Raw genomic sequence first — 20468 nt, 5'->3', positions numbered from 1 at the left:
TAATTCAGTGAATTGTCCTATGTGACCTTGAGCATCAACAGCAGAACCATAATTATAACTCAGAGTATTCCTAACTCCTAACCCTGTGTTAATTAAACAACATTTACACCTGGATTCGGTACAGAAAGACCTTGACAAATTACATGGGAGGAGGAGGAGGACCAGGAAAGGACATTATTTCTGCACAAGTGGTATTTTCAGATTAAATGGAACCTCCAACAGCCTAGAGCCCAGCTTCTTTGCATTTTGTAATCAATTCCTTATCAGAAATATGCTGTTTGCAATTCCCGTCTCTTAGAGTAGGAACCTTCTTCTTTGGAAAAGAAAGGAGTAAAACCGGCTTTTGCAAACCTGACTAGAAGCAGATCAGGAGAGCGCGACTGTAGCCAAAAAGCCCAGGTCACCGAGAACACGGTACAGTGTAGAGAGGGACTAATGTCTTATTTACTGGTTCTCGTTTGCTCAAAAACCAGACAAAACGAGGGGATGCAAAGTAACATACTAACTTCTTTAATAGAGTCCAATCCAATTAAACGAAAATCACTCTGTGAACCCCTGGGTTTATTCACACTAAACAAGTCAGTGGTACATAGTGTTAACCCGATAGCTGATTGTATTTATACCCTAGGTCCCCACATGAAAAATGAGCACCAGTCAACCAGACTGCAATGGTATTCTTCCTTTTTTTTTCCTTTTTTTTTTTTTTAATCATAAAACTATTTCTTTCATAGACTTAAACAACCAACTAGCCAAGTTATTAATTATGGTACATCTAAAAAAAAAAAATTAATACTAACCCTAATGTGACTGCTGCTTTAAGAGTGCTCTGTGTATCGCCTTAGACTGGCTTTTCAGTAGCAATTCACTACAACAGGTCCTAAAATAATAATAATAATAGAGAATTAAAACCTGACAGCAAGTTTCATGGTTAAAAGTAAGAAAAACAACCTGTTCCGAATGGTGATTTTTGTCAGCAGTTCAGTCCTGCTGCAGCACTCACAGCCTCACAAATGGCAGAAGGGGTTCAAATTCTCTCACCTTCTTTAAATTTTTCTGTTTTCAAAAGGACAACTGCATTGTAACCTGCTAGGTACCACGGGGCATTTTACTTCATGTTATATTCAATAATGGGTCGATAATGGGTCTGTTTTTAAAACTTACTGTTTTTCTGGGGTGGGTAGGTTAGGGAAGGTGGGGAATAGAGAGAACAGAAGCAGAGCTCCCTGTAGCTGTAGCTCCCCAGGTGCCTCGGGCACTACGACTGTCTAATTCTCAGATCGCTGCTGGCAACTTCTGTTTATTCTAGAAGACCATGATGAAACGCCAGCAGCAGCTTCTAAAGCTCCACTTGGTGTTTTAGGTCACGTCTCCTATTCAAGGTCACCATCTTCTGTAATTTATCAGCTAGGAAGCATTTTCTCCGTCTCCCTAGTGAAGGTTTTAAGGTGGGGTAGGCATGAGACAATGAGGGAAGCTAAAATGAATAAAAAATTTTCAGCTATAGAACCAAATTTCATTATTTCCTCTTTCATCCACATCATCTTATCATTATAGCCAGACTGCTGCTTTGCTTCGTTAAGAGCAAACCCATCTCACTTCCCCTCTGGCCCCATTGGTTGCTGGTCGACCTCTGGATCCACGAGGGACGACGCAAATGCTGACTGGACAATCTGAAACCCAAACGACTCCAGGAGAGACATGTTCTGTTGGGGTGAAAAGGGGGATCCTAGAGCAGGACCGAGGTCCCCCAACGGGCCACCAAGGGCCCTGACATGAACTTTCTGTATGTGTTTGTTCAGATAAGATTTCGATCTGAAAAAGCTGCCACATTCAGGGCAAGGGTACTTCTTCTCTGCTTCCGTCTCCATTTTGTTTTTGCTGACTGCCATGTCACACGAGAAGGACCCATTGGTGCTCTGTTTCTCAGGAGTCTTGAGGTCACTGGTGTCAGAGAGGTCTCCGTACGAATCAGAACTCTCAATCGGGTCCGAATGCGAACATTTCTGGCCTTCTATGGGAAAAAGAAGAGAGAGAAGTTTTCAGAATCTTACCTCCCCAAAAAATTATTCAATGTGCATTCAAACATGATATTGGTTACCACCTGAGTTCATTACAGACACGACAGAACCATACACTGCAATCCCTCATCCTCTAAAGCCCTTCACCGTAGGTCCTCTTTACAAGCCAGTGGGCTGCGATCAGAGCAACGTCCATGTTTTTATTATGGATTTGTCATGATACTGAATGCATCCGCAATGGGTCTCTGGTTTATATAATACTTCTTTTAATCCCAAAGATGTCTCATAATGTTTATACCTCAGTCACTACAGAAGGATGGACCTAAAGATGAGATTTTAACTGTACAATTCACTCCCACACTTCTGAAATACTGTTGATACTTTGAGGGAGAGCCTAGAAGCCTAATGAAGTATAACAGGCAGCAGCAAGATGTGAAGAAACCTGGAAATACTCAGCAAAACAGCAGTAAGCTACTGCAATGTAAAAAGTACAATGCCATTCAGTTTTGAGAAATGCTTTTTTACAAGTTAAGTGCAACGCCGTTAGAAGTGAACTTCATAACCTAAAATTGTTCCATCTTTAAATACTGTCGTGTGAAACAGGAGGGAGGTTAGGGACACTAAGTCATTTGGATACAGATCCTGGCAAAGCCACCGGTATGTTTGGAGTGTTCCCCATTCTCCGCTGGCGGAATGCCAAGAAAGTCTGTCCACACTTTTTGCTCAGCACATATGAATGAGCGTGGGAAACCCAGACGTACTTCCTAAACAAGCCTCTGAATACAAATAAGCTGTATCTACTATTAACTCTAAAAGACCAAAGAACCACTTGGCACAACCCAAAAGACAGATTTGCTCTGGACTCAGCATTACAAACCAAACAGGATACGCATGAAATCAATACACCGCTGAGCTGGAGTAAATCTCTTGTTAAGTCAGCACACCACCCAGAACCAAGGGGCTGCTGGAGTAACTCTATTAGGACCTCAACAGAAAAAAAGTTCACACAACTGTAGCTTTCCACTGGCACAGACTTTGATTAACCCAGCCTGCTGTGTTCTCCTGGGCAAGAAAAAATGTAACTTTTTGGGACAGCCATGGTTTTGAAGAGTTTTCTCATGTTTCAGCTTCACCAGGAATACTGACAGCTCAAAGCAAGAAGCAAAAAGCAAACCATTCTACACAGATTAACACACAGCTTTACATATTCAGAAGTTAAATACTCTTCAGCTATTCTTACAATAATATATATATTTTTTCGGAGAGTTTAAACGTAGGTTAAAAAACAAACAAAAAACCCCCGTACTATTATCACCCTCTACCTCTCCTCCCCAACAACAGCATTAAAGAGTGTAAATTATACTACAGATAGTTGCATGGCTCCTCATCAACCTGGGGATGAATATTACTTTCCCCACTCAAGAATGTTTATGAACTGCACTCTGCAGCTCCCCCTTCCTTCACCAGAAACACGGTTTGACGTGCGACTCAAGTATAGTGGGACTAATGAACCGTCAAGGATCTGCACCCCTCAGGCAAAATTCAAATACTGACTTGCTCCTAGGAAGATGGTCAGGATGAACTAAACTAACGGCTTTTTCGATCTCTAAAATCAAGGAAGCTGCCAAAAATTGACGGACCCTGACGTACCCATCTCCTTCTCCCAGCCTTGTTAGTGGGCTGTCCAAGGACAGATATTACATGCCACGTGACGCTATGTGATTTCTCTGCACCTCCCTAAGCTTCTCTCCAACATCTTCCTCGTCCTTCCTCCCTCCCCGTTCTCACGCCCAGCCCGACGCCCCACGCCACGGGGTTCTGCACAGAGCAGCAGGGTGCAGAGCAGCGAGTCTCTTGCCTTTGATGCCATAGGTCCTGACGCAGTGGAACGCTGCTCCCCCATTCGGGATGGACTCCTGGTGCCTGGAGACCTGGGGAAGGGGAACACCGTGGTGGGTTTTAACATGGACCTTTAAGTAGGAGGCAGAGGAGAAACCTAAACAAGATAAAAGAAGATGAGATCCTGCCACCATCAAAGACACACATCTGCCTTCCCTGTTCTGTCAATCCTCTCGCTCCCACTCCCTATTACAAAGTTGCCGTTACACTGCCTTCATTTCTGGTTACCTACAACATGCTCACGTAGGATTTGTAGACATGATCAGGCAATTAATACCTTTCACCAGACTTCATTTGCTTTTTGGAAGTCATGATGACAGAACAGCCTCCTTGAGCAACAAGTCCTGTGCAAGCAAACCTAGCAGATGACATGAGACTTCCTGGGAAAAAAGGGCAGAAGAGACACGATCCAAAAAGGCACCCATGTCTCTTCTCGGGTTTTGTGCTGGTTTATTTATTTGAACTCAAAATGCCTTCATCGTCTGATAATATTTTGGAAAACAGTTCAAATTATTTATTTTTAAGATTTGAAGGAATGCCATTTAACACCACCACTCTTGGGTACTTAGTGTGCTTTCCCTTAGGCTTCTAGCATTTATTGTGACTCCTAGAAGGAAGGGAAGCTAAAACTACTGAGTTTTTAAGGCATACAATTCTGTTCTATAGTAATTTTTGAAAAACATTTTGTCCACATAGCTCATCCTGATTTTAAAAACAAACATACTAAAACTCATATTTTGTCTGCAGTTAACAACAAAAAAAATTCAGTATTTCTACTAGCTCTGATCTGTAAGCCCAAACCACTCAAATTAAACCCCATGTATTTCAAACAACTGATTTCTAAACAAAGCAACTTTTTTACACGTTTGTGCACGTGATTTAAAATCATTTTTGAAGTCTCACAATTACAGCCTTTTCCTTTAATGCAATACATTATCTCACATATTTTGGAATGTTCTTAAATTCAGATTTGATAAGATTTGCAACTAGAACTAGTACATTTGGACCATATACAAGGCACAAGGAGGACAGAGTTTTAAAGACTTCCTACATGGATAAGCTTATCAACAACCATTTTAATTTTCTATTATATTTTGAACAGAATATTATGGAACCTTCACGTTAGAAACACTTTAACCTGAGAACACAACACAAGCTTCACTGTCACAGAGTTCCAGGTTACCTTTCTGGGTAGAGACAACCCAAGACCTAGATATTTTTAAATCAATACAGCATTTACAGCACAGGCTCTTGCAAGAGAACTTTCATACCAATGCTTCACTTAAATATGAATAGATATCCTACTGGAAAGCCATTTTTATAGGGATATAACTGCATTTACATTTGATGATATATAACAATATATTAGGAAGGATGTAAAATCAATACCGGCACACCTCTCTTGGGTGAATTTTCTGACAGCAGCTGTTAGTTTCAGGTGCTGAACTTACTAATGAATGTGGCCTTACACTAGAATTCCCTGTGCCCAGACTCTCCTTCAAAGCCAGGATCAAGGAGCATTTAGAGGTTATAAAGAAATGTATATACAGGACCAGCTGAGCAAGACAGAACTCCACAGCAGCCTGCTGAAGGGGAAGAAGGGCGGGTTGCTGAGAATGAACAAGGTATTTGCTGTCAACCCCTAAGTTCAAGATAAAAAGTACAGAAAAGTAGATATATCACAATTGAAGAAACCAAGAACATAGGACTCTCAAAATTCAATGGAGCAGAATCACCCAGGCCAAGTCATCCCGGGAATTAAAAGGATATTATCCTCCAAAACAGTGCAAGACCTACCCTCAGAAGCACAATGCTGTACTGAGTATCTCACTGGGCCAAAAACTCACTGTAGACAGGGACAGAACCAGTGTTTGACTGAGAAAGGACACAATGTACAGATATAACGGTGATGCTTCCAACTATAAGGTACTTCCCTTATTTCATACATCTTTCTAACAGCCACATGCACGCTGAGATGAGCCTCTTGATGTAGCAATGCATTAAAATCTCACTGCTGACCATTAAAAAAAGGGCTACAGGAGGTATTCAGTGTTTTTCTATACTGCAGTTGACACAGGAAAATCTGAAGTTGTAATCTCTGCTATACACTATTTTTTCTGAACTCTGCAATTCTATTTGTAGAGTACATTGTTTTATATAATAAAAACTGCCTGCGAAGTATGTTAGGTCCCCTTTATGCACTTGGCAGATGAACATGTGAGTCATCAGCCTCCATCAAAGCAGTAAGAATGCCAACTGCTTCACAGGAAACTGTTTAAAGTGAGATTTGTTTGTTTTTATCCTATTTTTTTAAAAGCACTTAGCACCATCCTTTTTTTTTCCCACACCAGACCCTAATTACGAATGCCTGTCCTAGGAAGATGGGGGATTCATAGACAATAATAATTTACCTTTAAACATCTCTTTTAAAACAAAGTCAGGCTCATGCAGAGGATAAAGTGGCAGTATTTTTCAAAGAAGTATTTATTGCTTTACCCATACACCTATCTCAGCTTTGCAGAGTTGATTATTTCTTCATACCAGAGGAACCAACATTAAAAACATGCATAGAAAGGAAATGATCAGCTTTACATAAGTGGGACCTATCCCCTGACCCCTTAGGTAACATCTATAAGGAGAAACACTGTAGAATGATTGTAGGATGCTCCTTTTTCAAAAATTCTAATTAGGATTTAGCTGGAACATCTGGACAGTATGTCTTGCTTTTAGGATTTAGCTGGAACATCTGGACAGTATGTCTTGCTTTACTCAACTCTGAATCCACCATGATATACACCAGAATTAATCTTATCATTAAAAAAAAAAGCCATCTAACTTGTGATTGGAATATTTACCGTTCTCCTAACCCATTTGATTTCTGTGAAACAAACAATGTGTACGTCTGAAACACAAAATGAATCTTCTGAGCTGCACATGTTACTACAAAGTACCAGTTCTAGACTTGCCAAAGTCATTAATCTCTTGAATTCTTTGAAAAAGCCCACACAAGTAAAAAAAGTTCCTAAGGATGGTAACAGAAGATTATATAACAAGGCAGGATCGGGTCTTTTTTATTTAAACTGATTTAAGAGAATTTGTCTTAAGAAGTGAGGATCAGTTTTCATAAGCACATTTTAGGGGAATTCTTAAAAAAAAAACAAACACAGAAAAAAACCCATTGCACAGCTTCCCTGATTTAGCAAGATTTAATTGCTCCCATAACTATTCTAAGCATAAAGACCCTAAGTAAGAAAATAACCTGGAAAAAACAAACATCGAATCACAGACGGTAACTTTTGGACCTAACGCTGCCATTTTGTAAAATAACTAAATCAGGAAATGGGTACACGCGTGACATGGCAAACCAGCAGCTACTGCATTCAGTCAGGTACTGAGCTCCCCATCTCCTAAATCCACTGAATTTAAAAGAACGTGAGACACCTGATGAAGTTCCAGAGAAAAGCCCTCTGTCTGGGGGGATAAACTGAAGGATTCTAAGCTTTGTCTTTAACACTAGGATATGTTCAGCCGTGTAAGAGTCACCCTTTCATACTTTTTTTTTTTGGTGGGTCAACATCCAAAAATTCTCTCTACAAGCAGCTTGAGCATTCTTGCTTGACAATTACTACATCTAGCCCTAGCTAAGTTCCACTTCAAAAATAACCCAGCACATTAGCTGAGGGAAGAATAAAACAAAATCCCATCGCACGAGCGCCAGAGCCACGGCACAGCTGCAGGCGGGGGGACAGCGCGTAGCTTCTGCATGCACCAGTGCCTACCAAACGGACGTTTCTAACCCAGAAATTTTCCACTACACTTCATCTTGCCAAGGTCTGCAATTTGAAATATATCTATGTGAAACAATGAACGTCGTGATTTGATTCTGGAACACTTCGGCTTCAAAATTCTGCTGTCATGGATCATAATCTATAAGCAAAATTCACAGCATATACCAATGAGTTCATAACACAGTTGTCTGACAAATCCAGTCCGTAACTTCACTTTCCTATGAATTTTAACACGGGGTAAATATTCACCAATAATTCACCAGATTAATTACGTTTTCTAAGTGCTGATGTAAACTGAAATTCGCAGCAGGCTGAATTCTGGCGGCACATGAAATACACAAACTGTAAGAAGAAAGTAGTTGCTCAGAGCTTGCTGTACAATAGGTTCCCTATCCTTCTACAGAGAAGTGTGCATTTTATTTAAATTTCCACTGTACATTTAAACCTGTAAAATATGAACAAACCATTTAGTCACTTCATTGTTTGAATGCTAGATCTTTGTCATGCTGGCTGAATTTCAAAAGAGCTGCAGTGACATCCAGCGGTAGTTAAGCTGAAAATCAAGCTGACAAATCTTGGAAACAACGCCATTCTTCCCAACCCACATGAGTTTGTTTGGCACCACGTTGAACTGAAGGAGAGCACAACAGCACCAGGATAGTTGTTACCACAAAAAGAATCAGGATAAGCTTAAGCAGTTTTTCACAAGATAGGCCTTCAGCTGGAAAAGAGACCAAGCTTCATTCCCTGCCATCTCCCTGGAGCTTCAGAACCTGAAGATTTCCAGCCCAGATGCCTTTTCTGCTCAAATTGTTAACGTCACTTTCAGGACCCAACAGACGGTTCACCTACTGCAAATGCCTCCCTTGCAATTTAATGTCTCTCATTATTCATCAGCTCCTCGTCACCCAAAGGTCCCTGCGCAGTCCTCATATTAAATACAGAACAACTTTATTCTCTCAAAATATTTTGCCTCTCTTAAATTAGAAAAGGGAACACACATCATAAAAAAGTGACTCCTCAGAAAAAACAAGATCCCAAACCACAGCAGCAACCTCTTCCTACGCTTATTAGGTACGTACGCCTGTGAGAGCCAACAATATATTTTGAGGTTGTGCATTAATCACTCAGAAAAACAAACACTAAGAAGTCAAAATTATTTATCCAGCTTGGCTTACATCCCGAAAAACCTAAATTTACAACTCTCTCCAATTGAAGAGTACCACAAACAGATGAAAAAGCTTCAAAAACTCTTAGTCATGTGGTTTAGTTATAGGCAGTCCTGCGAGGAGCAGGGAGTTGGACTTGGCGATATTTAGGGGTCCCTTCCAACTTGAGATATTCTATTATTCTATGAAAAACTGCATTTGTACAAATAAAGCACACTTCTAGTGCTCTTCACAAAATTTTTTTAGAAATGTATGTTAACACAAAGCAATTTATTGGGTTAAGAGGGAGAAGCGGCTTGGCTCTACTACTGCACCAGGAGGTTAAGCAAGACCGATAATATAATGTAGGGTTTTTTATGTAAAGTGTATACATTTCAACTTGGTGTGTATTTCAAAGATTCTTCTTCCAAACTGAACACAAGGACTCAAGTCTAACTAGGTTTTGGAAAAAAGGTGTACAGTGAATAGTGGCAAGGCAATACATCATGGTTATTTTGTAGGGATCTGGCTATTCAGCAAATAAAATTCTGAAAACTGTCTATAAACAATTTGCTTCAGATTTAACTGAGCTTCTTCAGGAACTATCAGCCATGTAAAAAGGCCAGACCCATAGCTCCATCAGTTTCAAGGTTTAGCATTCAATAAGAAAAGCAAAGAATACGTACACACATATGGTACAACCTCCTCCTGTTGCAGACAGAGTCACGTAGCCCTACAGCTTCCCTCAGGTGCTATCCCATCCCACTGAAATAAAGAAATAGTTTCTTCATTACCTCGGTTACAGATAGTGCAGAAATTGCTTGGTCCTTCACTATGTTTCTTCAAATGATCTGCCATATACGCTGCTCGCAAGTACTTCCCACACACCTGGCACGGAACTTTGTCTTCATGACATGCTAGGTGTGAGCGCAGGCGGTCCCGAGTGGCAAAGGAAGCATTACAGGTCTGCAGGTATAATGAGAACCGTGTGACTCATCAACTCTGCTAAAAGCACCGAGATTGTTGAACATATTTAGTATTCTTCAGGGTAAATACCTTAGACCCTGGGCAAACACACAAATGACATGATGCACAAGCCATTTTCCCACAAATAAAAAATTCGGATCACCAACATACAAGATGTGATGTTACTACTCAAAAGAAATAAGAAAGCAAGAAAACAGCTCTAATATACTATAGACAGTAAAACTTAAATCAAGACAGAGTTGCCTTAGCTCCTCTCTGAGGATGAAGATACTAAAACTTTAAGTAATATTTAATAAAAGGAATAGCACAAACCACTTCATTCCATTTACAGTAAATTCTGCCATTTCACTGAGCCATTAGAATCACTTTTGACCACTCAAAATGTCCTCTCTGCCATCTTCCTAAATTTTACTCTTCAATCTGACCAATCTAACTCCAGTACACAGAATCCCTTTGGAATATGAAGACACACAAATAAAGCATCAGAGAACTGGCTGGGATGAGAATCTGACAAAAGACAGCAAAAGAGCCATCCTGGTATCCACAACAGCAGTGCAGACAAATCGTACAAGTGAAGCCTCAGAAGTGAGCAGGTATCAAAATAACTGTAATCTGTTTAGAACTTACCCCGATCAAGGTCTCATATTCCACTTACTAGCATGAAACAAGCTCAATTTTGCATAATACTGATTCTACTTGCCCACTTCCCAGACGTAATCCATATGATGAGGGAAAGCTCCCTCCTATTTTTATAATCACAGCACTTGGCAGGCATGCACGTACATAGCCTGCTACAGTGGCCGGCCAGTTCTGAAAGGCTTGTTCTGCCCCTAACACGTGAAGGAAAATAAATCACGAGCAGTACAATGGACACGTCATTAAAGATATAGTCTGAAACCATCGCTCACAAGTGCAAGAGAAAAAACAAAAGCAAACATACATTAGAATGACCAGACCAAGCGGGCAACAGTGACCTTAAAGTGCGCAGAGTGTTTTGTTCATACCACCTTTACATAAAATAATGCAGTTTTAAGATGTATAACCAGAACGCCACAAGAGATGGGACTATTAAGTGACTTGGGAACTGGATATATTCTGTCTTTTCAAGTATCACCGTGTAATTAAACAACTCTTTCAACACAGACTTGTTAAAGTAACAATCCTAATAAAAATCACAAAATTAAAACTTGAAATAAGTTAAACTGATAATACAGAAGAGGACAACCCATATAATCATATATAATTTAGTTCATCAAGAGTTTAATCCAAAGAACCTTGAAGGCAGCTGAAAAGTACCTATCGATTTCAACAGGCTTTACGCTCACTTGATGCTCTGAGATGCTGAAGTACAGTGAACTCGCAGAGAGCTGAGGCTACTCTGCTGCAAGCACCAGACTCGGCACCTCAGAGGATCTGGACTTAAACAGCTTAAAAAGACAACAGTAAAATTATCTGGATTTCTGCAATACAGTTTAACTGAGCTCACCAGACAAAGAGTCATAAATTACAAGTCGTGAAGAGGCAAGTTCTTGAACGTGAAAGATTTCTCTTAATTCGAAATCTCAGTACACAGCGCTGAGCAAAACAGGTGCAGCTTTCACTTACTAAAACGTTCTTGGAGGTGAACACTCATTAAAAGGCATGATTCCAGCACTGCTACTAATCACTCTGTTGGATATCCACTAAAGATACACGGCTAGAAAATCAAAGATGACAGCCAAGAGATCCATCATCAATAAGTCTAAAAATATTGAGCCACAGTAAGCGTCCAAACAGAAGCATTGGGAGTGCATTAGTTGATGAAGCAGACCAGAGACAAACCACATAAATACAGGGATGCCAACAGTGAAACCGTATCTGTCCCATATTGAACTTAATCACGTTGAAAGGCAATATAATAATTTCTATGTTTGATTTTTCACTCTTTGATGCTGAGCTGTGCAAAGTTCACCTTTGGATAAGCTATATAGTAAATACATCTGTGAAGAAGCTTAAAAAAAATAAAGTCCAGTGAAGAAAGCAAGAACCAGTTTAGCTGAATCATAACAATGGGAGACAGGACTAGATTTAAAGAAAACCCCAAAGTTAATATTCAAATAGTTAATACTCATTAAAGGTATAGAGAAAAAAAAAAGTTTTATTTTACGAAAGATGTGAAGTGCTAAACGAGGGCTAAGTATTTATCATTAATTGTTAATCATAGAAGAAAACTCTTCAGTGTCTTCCTATCAAACATTTCTCAGGTATATAAATAGATCAAAAAGAATATATATAAAGTTTAAAAAAACATTGTTTAAGAAATACCTCTTGAAGTTTCAACTTTTCTATGGATGTGGATGTCTCTGAGCTTATTCCATGGTCGCTGCCATTTTCCTGCTAATAGGCAGGAAGTAAGAGAAATTAGGACAGGAAGAAACTCATTCTGCATTGAAATCAATGGGAAAAGCACTGGACTTGGGATGCCAATTTAGGTCTACTTAAATGAATAGATCTTTTTATTTGTCAAAAGCTGTGCTTTAATTTAACCTGAATTTTTATCTTTTTATTTAAATTGCCAGAAGAACCACCTGTCTCTTGTCTCTGAGAAGCAGCAAACTTCCAGATTCTCCCCTTGTTCTTTCATGTCCACAGATTTCCAGGTGTCCCTTTCCTCCCAAACTGCACCCTAACTTCAGACACTCAAAAGCGACAACCCAGCTTCACCCCTATCCCATTATGGCCAGAGAACTGACTTACCCCTTCTCCTACATCCAGAACTCAACTGTCAGATTTAAAAAAAAAAAAAGTTAAAAAAAAAAATCACCAGTGCAACAAGTCCAGGGGGAAAGCTCCAGAGTGCCATTTAATGTCTTGTCTGGACACCAAAGCAACTTCTTGGATCCCACTTCTCAGCTGCCTGGGCTCTGTGGAGGCCTTCCCTATTCTGAGTCTATTTTAACAGTAAAAAAAAAGCTGGAATCGGGTCTTTGGCATCAGGTGCTACAGGGGCTGGAACTCAGGACAGTTTTACAGTGATGTGTGAAACACAACCATTACTGCAGGGAGATGAGAGCAGAATTACATGCTGAGCACCAAAAACTATAGCTGTTCCAGTGATGTTCAGCTTACAATTGTCCTGCTTCTCATAGTTTCATTTTATTGATTCCAAAGTTGGGGTGACACCTTCACGCCTCTCTGCTGGTAGTCCAAAATGCACTGTGATGCCACATCAACGAAACATTACATATCCACTGGTTTGCAAAGATACACGAGGGCTCGGGTAAATAGCCAGTGGATTTTGTTTAAATCCTAAGAGAGCACCACTTCCAGGAATGCCATTATGATGGAGGATTCCGGAAAGCTTTTCTGTTTACTGACAGAGTACTTCTCGTTTGCAGTAAACATAAACAAAGCATGACAATAACAGGATTTTTCAACAGGAACTCAACAGATTCGAAAAGGATGCTCAATGCTGTTCAGGTTACTTGCACGGGGAGCTAATTTGCCAACCAAGATCAATGGAAAAAAGAGAATGGAAAACGGGGAAACAACATGCCAATATTAAGCTTCCCTCTTAGTGGCCAGACTCTGTGTTTAGATACACATCATGGAACAGAAGCGTTACTGATGATTATGTCATCATAATCACAAGGAGAACTTTATCAATTATACATCAGCTTTCAGATTTGAAACAAATTTTAAGTGTGACAGCATCCCTTCCATGGTTTGTACCACGTATATCAGATCCGTGCACATTTAAGATGACTTTACAGATCTGACAGGATATTATTACGAAGTATTTTTTGTGAAGACACACAACAGCTCTTTAACAAATTTTCTACACCTTCAGATTCAAGAAAAATTAACTTTGCAAAGTTAAGCCATCAAAATCAAGAACAAGCCAAGCCTGAATGACAACTTCAGCTCTGTCCTGATGCTTGTAACTTACAGCCGATACCTTTTAACTGAAATCAACAGTACATAATGTATTACGGCATTTTAAACACCACACAATGAGAAAGACTGTTCTTAGAAATTACTATCACAAAATACATACGTGCGAAGAGATAAAGTTGAGCTTGGCTGTACAACCTTAGCTTCCATGTTTCTTTACTTTCTAGCTCTTAGTGTTATCTCCTGATTCACAGTTACAGAGTTTAAATTTAGTATTCCTAAATCAATCAGCAAACTATGAAAAATTATCAGGCATCAGCTGGCAAAGGACGATTCATATCTATCAACATTATTCATGAACTGTGTACATTCAGTAACCTTGATATCAACTGGCAAAAGACTGATGAGTTTCTGTTTGTGTTGGGACCTAAGCATTCATTTTTGCACTTGCACATGAATACACGCTTATGGAAAAAAAAATTTAGTCATCTTGGACTTGGCAGTATTAGGTTAACAGTTGGACTTGATGATCTTAATGGTCTTTTCCAACCTAAACGACTCTATGATCTTCAGTTCATCCACCCAGACCCCTTGCTATCCCCAAATTATGAAGTCTTTTTATGAGTGGAGTTTTCCAATTTATGTAAATCTATAGCCCCCTAAACCATCTTAAGAAGCTTAAACCAATTTAAGGCTTTATAAAGGATATGCAGTTAAATCAATGTGAAGGCTCTATGGCCTGATTTTCAAAGGTGCTCCCACAGATCGTATGGAGGTCAACAGAAACCTTTAGATGGCTCCATATGCCTGAAAAACTGTTCACTGGATTATTAAAGCTGCAAAATGTTTCAAAACCCTCAAGATTTGGAGGAAATATAGGAGATATGTCAAGAGATGGGAAAAAACCCACAAATCGGGAGGCAGCAGTCATTCAGGTTCATAAAATGCGGTTAAAAATTTTAGAAGGAAAAAATCCTCTAACTTTCACTGTCTTCAAAGAAAATTAAAATTATCTTACTTCAACTTTCTTTAAATGAATCTTTCTTCATAGACCAAGCTTGGAGACTGTTAGCCCAATAAATGCTTTAGAAGTTTGCCCAACAACTCTGTGAAGGCAGCGGGCGATAGTGGAAGCTGATTCTCAACTTTTGTTTTAATTAATACTTCCAGGCACCTTTTAAATCTCTCTACATATGAATTACAGAATTTCTTTCTTGATTTGATCTTTCAAACCCTAAGGAATAATTTATTAACTGTAAAAAACAATATACAACATTATGACATAGTATTACAAAGGATACTGTGGTGCTTTTATCTGTATTCTCCCTGGGATACAAAAAAGCTTCCAATTTTGCTCAGTGCAATGTTCTGAAGGCTATGTGATAAAAAAAGAGTATCTTGGCAAGTTATGATAATTTACCAATTTTATTTGAAATTATTCTAAAAAAATAAGTTAAGTCAGCTTTGGAGCCTCCTGCTGGCAACAACTGCAATTAAAAAAAAGGAAGGGGGTTTGAGGGAATCATCTGGGACACTGACTCTAAGCCCAGGGCCAAGATGGTAAGAGATCCAGGGTGAGACCGGGATGGAGCAGGAGGGAAGAACATCTGGTAGAGGGGAGGGAGACAGGAGGACCAAAGCTGAAGGGGTGTAAAGCAGCTGTCACTGTTGAACACTGTTATTTACAAACATTTATCCCAACGCATACACACATGGGATTTTTACTGATACTTGGTAAATGTCTGCACACATAAATGCAATGCCAAAGATTACCCACACATCAGTCTAAGCCCCTCCAGCTCCTACCTGACACTTGTGAGGCCTCTCTGAGGTATGCACCTGTTTGATGTGTCCATTCAAGTGGTCTGGCCTTAAAAGAAAATACACATAAGCACACTTAAAACAAATACTAAAAATAAACTTACCATTTTAACAAAAAAAAAAAAAAAAAAAAAAAAAAGATCCCAGTGGTGGATCTATTATAAATGCAGTGACATTTAACTTTCCAAGAAGCAGATCACCAACAGCTGCGACTCTACCTTGATAAGTATCCTCTCCAACTTGCTAAAATGGCAGCATATTCTCAGGAAGAAATTACGACTGAAAGACCAGAGAAAACAGGAAATACAAGCTACAGTTTTCAAGCCTGCATGTTCCTTCCAAAATCCTATTTAGATCTTGACAATCAGGGCACTTTCATTGACAGTTGCTGAATGTTTGAAAACCAGACTCTTTTGGTTTGTCTCCCAAACGCAGATGTGAGAAGCCAACTTTAAGTGCCTCTGTGCAAAAAGACTGACTTTAAACTCTGTTGCTGTGACAGATTTTCCACCAGCAAGATGCAAAAATACTGTCCTAACTCAGAATTTGGGAGGGCAACTGCATTAATAGCAATAGAGTGCTCTGAAGGTACCAACTAGAAGGTGCAATGGAAGAGCAAATTATTACTGAAAGGAAGACCATTCTTCACAATCGGTTAAGCCTACTTTGAAGAAGTGAGGGCTGAATAGCTGCAGATTTTTCTTGGTGGGAGTTTCTCCCAGTGGCAAGAAAGCTTTTCATTGTATGAGGCCAAAACTGCTTGGAAACGAGTTCCTCGCCCTCCCTCCCCCAGCTTCCCCGCTGCGCCAATGAGAGGGCGCGGGACGGAATTCACGCGCTGGGGACAGAAAATAGACTGAACTTTGCGGTCGGGCTCTTAAAACCTGGTGCTCCAGCAAGTGGGCTGGAGCGGTGTAACCGGCAAGACTGGTTGGGGGTCCTTGGAGGTACCTCAAGCCCAGCAAGCTCACGTGCTGCGCTGCTGAATGGAGGGGATACTAAAACCAGACATCGCGCTCCCAGCTTCCTTTGGCTGCTCCTGCGGCTGAATACGGAAACCTAAAGAGTCTCTACTGTTCATTCATACTTTGATTTTACAAAGATGTGAAGACATTTTTGTTGTTTACTTTCGTAACAGCATTCCTGCCTGCTCACATTAACTTACTGGGAAAAATGAGAACTCAACATGTATCTTTCGCTTTCCTTTGTTGACAAAATCCTCTCATACAGCAACAGCAGAAATCTTTAAAATAATGAAAATCGTCAGATGATCCCCGGTAGCACTACAACAAGAGAAATACTTTCACTTCTAGCTACAGATGAAATCTTCATTTTATGACTTTCCATCACTAAATTTGCAGTCCTTACGAAGATGCACCCCTAACTGCTGATGATTTAAAAAAAAAAAAAAAAAAAAAGAGTCTACATTTTCTTAATTTATTTCAGTAACAAAAAGTCCCTCTATCAAAAGGAGAGCTAGCAGGGACACAATTCCTACATTTCTGTAGCTGGGACAATCCCAGCCCTGGTAGGCTTTTGATTTGTTTTCTTATCTCGATTCCTTCCCTCCTGTTGGAGCAAATCGACTGCTTTAGGAAACGGACTGGTGCTGGGAAAGGAACAGCAGAGCGCACGCATCCCCCGCCCCCCACTACGGCTAGTCTCAAAGCGAGCATCAAACTTCCGAAGAAGTTTCAAATTCATTAACTCAGACTATAAAATACCGCTAACATGACTATGCGTACCAAACTAGTTATTAAATTAACTCCCACAAACAGCGACAACAGAAAATCAGCAACATTAAATGCACAGATCTTACGTATGTTGCAGGGCAGAAACAGGATCCCCTTCAGAAGGATGTAAACCCAAAGGGCACAAAGATCATGTATTAAAAGATACTTGATGCTGCAGCCTTTGAAATCTCACCTCTTCCTTCACATTTGGGTGATAAAAAACATTACGAACTAAGAGAAACGAAGGGAAGTTAAGAAAAAGAAAATTTAAAATGGATACGAGGAAAATAATAATCTTGAGATGTATTAATATTTTGCACTTCAACAGCACCTTCAAACTACCTGCAAGTCAGCAGTCTCAAGACACCTGGGTGAGGTAGGCAATTAATCCAAACCCCATCTTCACAGAAGAGTCATTTGAGGGAGAGACCAACCGATCTGCCCAAGGACACGCAGACACCAAGCCTGGGACAAGGCTGGGAATGTTACCCAGAGGCCAGCTGACTCCCAGTTCTAAGTCTTAATTACTTAATTACTTAAACCCTTTCAAGAGACTGTAGAATAGCATCCCAGCGGAAATGCCTGAAGTCTCATTTCTCGAGACATTTTAAGAGCCAAGCTATCCTAAGTGCAAATTGGTTTTGTTTCCCGATGGATAGGAAGACTTCCTAGGTGTCCGTTTGTATCTACGGTCCTTATAAGTGCTCTCTTACCTGGAAAAGCCTTTTCCACAGCTCTGGCAGATGTAGGGCTTTCCCACAGAGCCATCGTGAGATCGAACGTGATAGGACATCCTGTCTTTCCGCTTGAACCGTAAACCACACACCGGACACGAGTACGGCTTCTCGCCAGAGTGCGACAGCTTGTGCCGATTCAGGTGGTACACGTCCCGAAAAATCTTGCCACAGATCTCACAGGCCACCTGTTTCCTCGTCCTGCTTCTTTTCCGGGGCGCGTCGGGGTCATCCTGACCAGGGACACCGTTTTCACCCAGCCTCGGGGGTGGGATGTCTATGTAGCCCAGCTGCAAGCTTGTCACCCCGTGTTGAGCCTCATGCTGCCGAAGACGGTTAGCATCCGTAAACACTTTCCCACAGAGGCCACAAGGCAGGATACCAGCCTCTCGCAGGCCCCCCGGGGTACCAAACATCATGGAGTCCAAGAGATTGGCTTTGCGGGGACGCCCTCTGCCCCTCTTGGTGCTTAAAGTGGGGGCACTAGCAGCAACATTCTGGAAGGGAGAGGCCAGCAGTGGCGGGGACAGAGGTCCCGCCACCATGGGCAGGCGGTCCACGCCCTGCAGAACGGGCAGGGAGGACTGGGCGGCCGTGAGCGCGGCCCGCGTGGCCTCGTCTTCAGGCATACCGGCAATGCCGTTGCCATTGGGTGCCAAAGCGGCACCGTTGGTCATGTCGAGAGGGAAGCCAAGGTCGGCGGCCCCCGGACGGAAGAGCATAATGTCGGGGCGCGTGGGGGGCACAAGGATCTGCACGTTGGACTGCTTGATGACCTCCTGGCAGATGTCGATCACCGAGCGCATCAGCAGGAACTTGGCGGCCGTCATGAGCTCCGGGAAGCTCTCCAGCCGCACCACGATGCGCGACGTGTAGGCGAAGTCCAGGATGTCTCCGAACACCTTGGAGCTGATGGTGTGCATCTCCAGCTCCCGCCCGCCCCCGGCGGCCCCGCCGCCCACCGCCGCGGCCCCGCCGGCCGCCGCCGCCTCCGCCGCGCCCCCCTCCGCGCCGCCGCCACCTGCCCCGTCGCCCAGCTGCGCGCTGAACACCGACTCGAAGTACTCGCTGCAGGCGGCCAGCACCGCCCGGTGCGCCGGGAAGCTCTCGTCGCCCACCCGCAGGAGCACGTCGCAGAAGCGGCCGCCGTTCTTGCGCTGCTGGTTGAGGCTGTGCAGCATGTCGGCGCTGTGCCGGCTCACCTGGTACGTGTAGCAGCCCGACGAGGGCCCGCAGGCGGCCTCGCTCACCCGCTCCATGGGGCTGCGCCGCCCCGCTGGCGCCCGCAGGGGGCGCGCGCTCTCAGGCCGCCCGGCGGCGCGCGCCGCCTCCTGCTCCCCGCCCCTGCCCGGGCCGGCGGCGCGCGCGGCGCTCCCTGCACGGCGCGAGGGGATTGCAGGGGGGAGACAAAAGGCTCGGGCGGCGGAGGGGCGCGCGCCGCGCGGGGCCGCCGCGGCCGCCGGCGCGCGAGCTCCGCCCGGGCCCGGCCGCCACGAGGCGCTGCGGCCGCGGAGGCCGCCGCGGGAAGGGGCGTGCGCGGCGCGGCTGCAGCGAGCCGGCACGGAGGGGGCTCCGGCGGCGGCGGCTCCGGGCTGCCGGCTCCGTCCGTCCCTGTGTGTTTGGAGCGGAGGAAAGATGGCAGCGGCTGCACTTCCTCTTGCACTTTCACCCCTGGGGGGAGGAGAAGGAGGGGGCGATACCACCCCCCCTACAAAAATCCAGCGGGGGCCCCCCGGCTGCTGCTCCCCGACCAAGCGCCGCCGCCGCCGCCGGCTCCGGTCCCGGCCCCGCCCGCTTCGCTGCACCCGCACCACCGGCGCCGCAAACTTTCCTCTCTTCTTTGGCCGAGAAGACCCCCACCCTATTCATAGAGACCCCCCCCCTCTCCAGCCACTCGGGCTCCCCCTGCCCCCCCGCTTCCTGCCCCCCTCCCTCCCCGCATCCGCCAATGCAAGAGCAGCCAGAGCCAGCAGGCCGGCCCCCACCCCGCCCGCCCGCGGGGGCTGGGGGCTGCAGTCTCCCCCTTCCCCAGCACCGATCCTCCAATGCCGAGCCGGCAGCGAGGCCCCCGCCCGCGGCACATGGGGGCGGCGAGGCTGCGCTCGCCCCCTCCCCCAAATATCCGGGCTGCAGCTCGCCCCCCAGGCCCCCCTCCCGCCCGAGAGAGGAGGAGGGGCCGGGGGGGGGGGCTGCAGGCAACGTCCCCCCCTCCCCAGGCGCAAATCGTCCAATGCAAACCCTCCCGGAGCTGCAGAGGCGCACAGCTGCCCCCACCTCCTCGCCTCGCCTAAGGAGAGCCGATCCCACAGGGGCCAGGGGCTGCGGAGAGGCCTCCCCCCGGTCTTTCATTGCATTTCTCACCCCCACCCTCCCCCCCCGCCTGGGATCAACTCTCAGACTGGCTAAAAAAGAGCGAGGCGCCGGCATTGTGGGGGAGGGAAGGGGTACAGCGGGAATTCTTCCAGTG

At 43.6% G+C, this 20468-nt stretch overlaps 1 protein-coding gene across 3 annotated transcripts; it reads right to left on the bottom strand.

Moving 5' to 3' along the window:
• Window positions 1–433: 433 nt before the first annotated feature.
• On the bottom strand, window positions 434–19260 carry PATZ1 (POZ/BTB and AT hook containing zinc finger 1). 3 transcript variants are annotated; one of them, XM_065646470.1, is made up of 6 exons: window positions 17981–19260; window positions 15520–15583; window positions 12145–12216; window positions 9648–9819; window positions 3877–4014; window positions 434–2011 (listed from the first exon to the last, which is right to left on the bottom strand). In XM_065646470.1, the coding sequence occupies exons 1-6, from the start codon at window positions 19258–19260 to the stop codon at window positions 1593–1595; spliced, it is 2145 nt and encodes a 714-aa protein (XP_065502542.1). In that variant the 3' UTR covers window positions 434–1592. The 3 variants fall into 3 exon arrangements, with proteins under 3 accessions (XP_065502542.1, XP_065502543.1, XP_065502544.1); XM_065646471.1 differs by lacking the exon at window positions 12145–12216; XM_065646472.1 differs by lacking the exon at window positions 12145–12216 and having other exon boundaries at window positions 1887–2011; window positions 3877–3949.
• Window positions 19261–20468: the final 1208 nt, after the last annotated feature.

Source organism: Caloenas nicobarica, chromosome 16 (assembly GCF_036013445.1).
Source record: "Caloenas nicobarica isolate bCalNic1 chromosome 16, bCalNic1.hap1, whole genome shotgun sequence".
NCBI classification, from domain to species: Eukaryota; Metazoa; Chordata; class Aves; order Columbiformes; family Columbidae; genus Caloenas; species Caloenas nicobarica.
The sequence above is the reverse complement of the archived record's forward strand: the minus strand, read 5'-3'. Positions and strand labels throughout refer to the sequence as shown.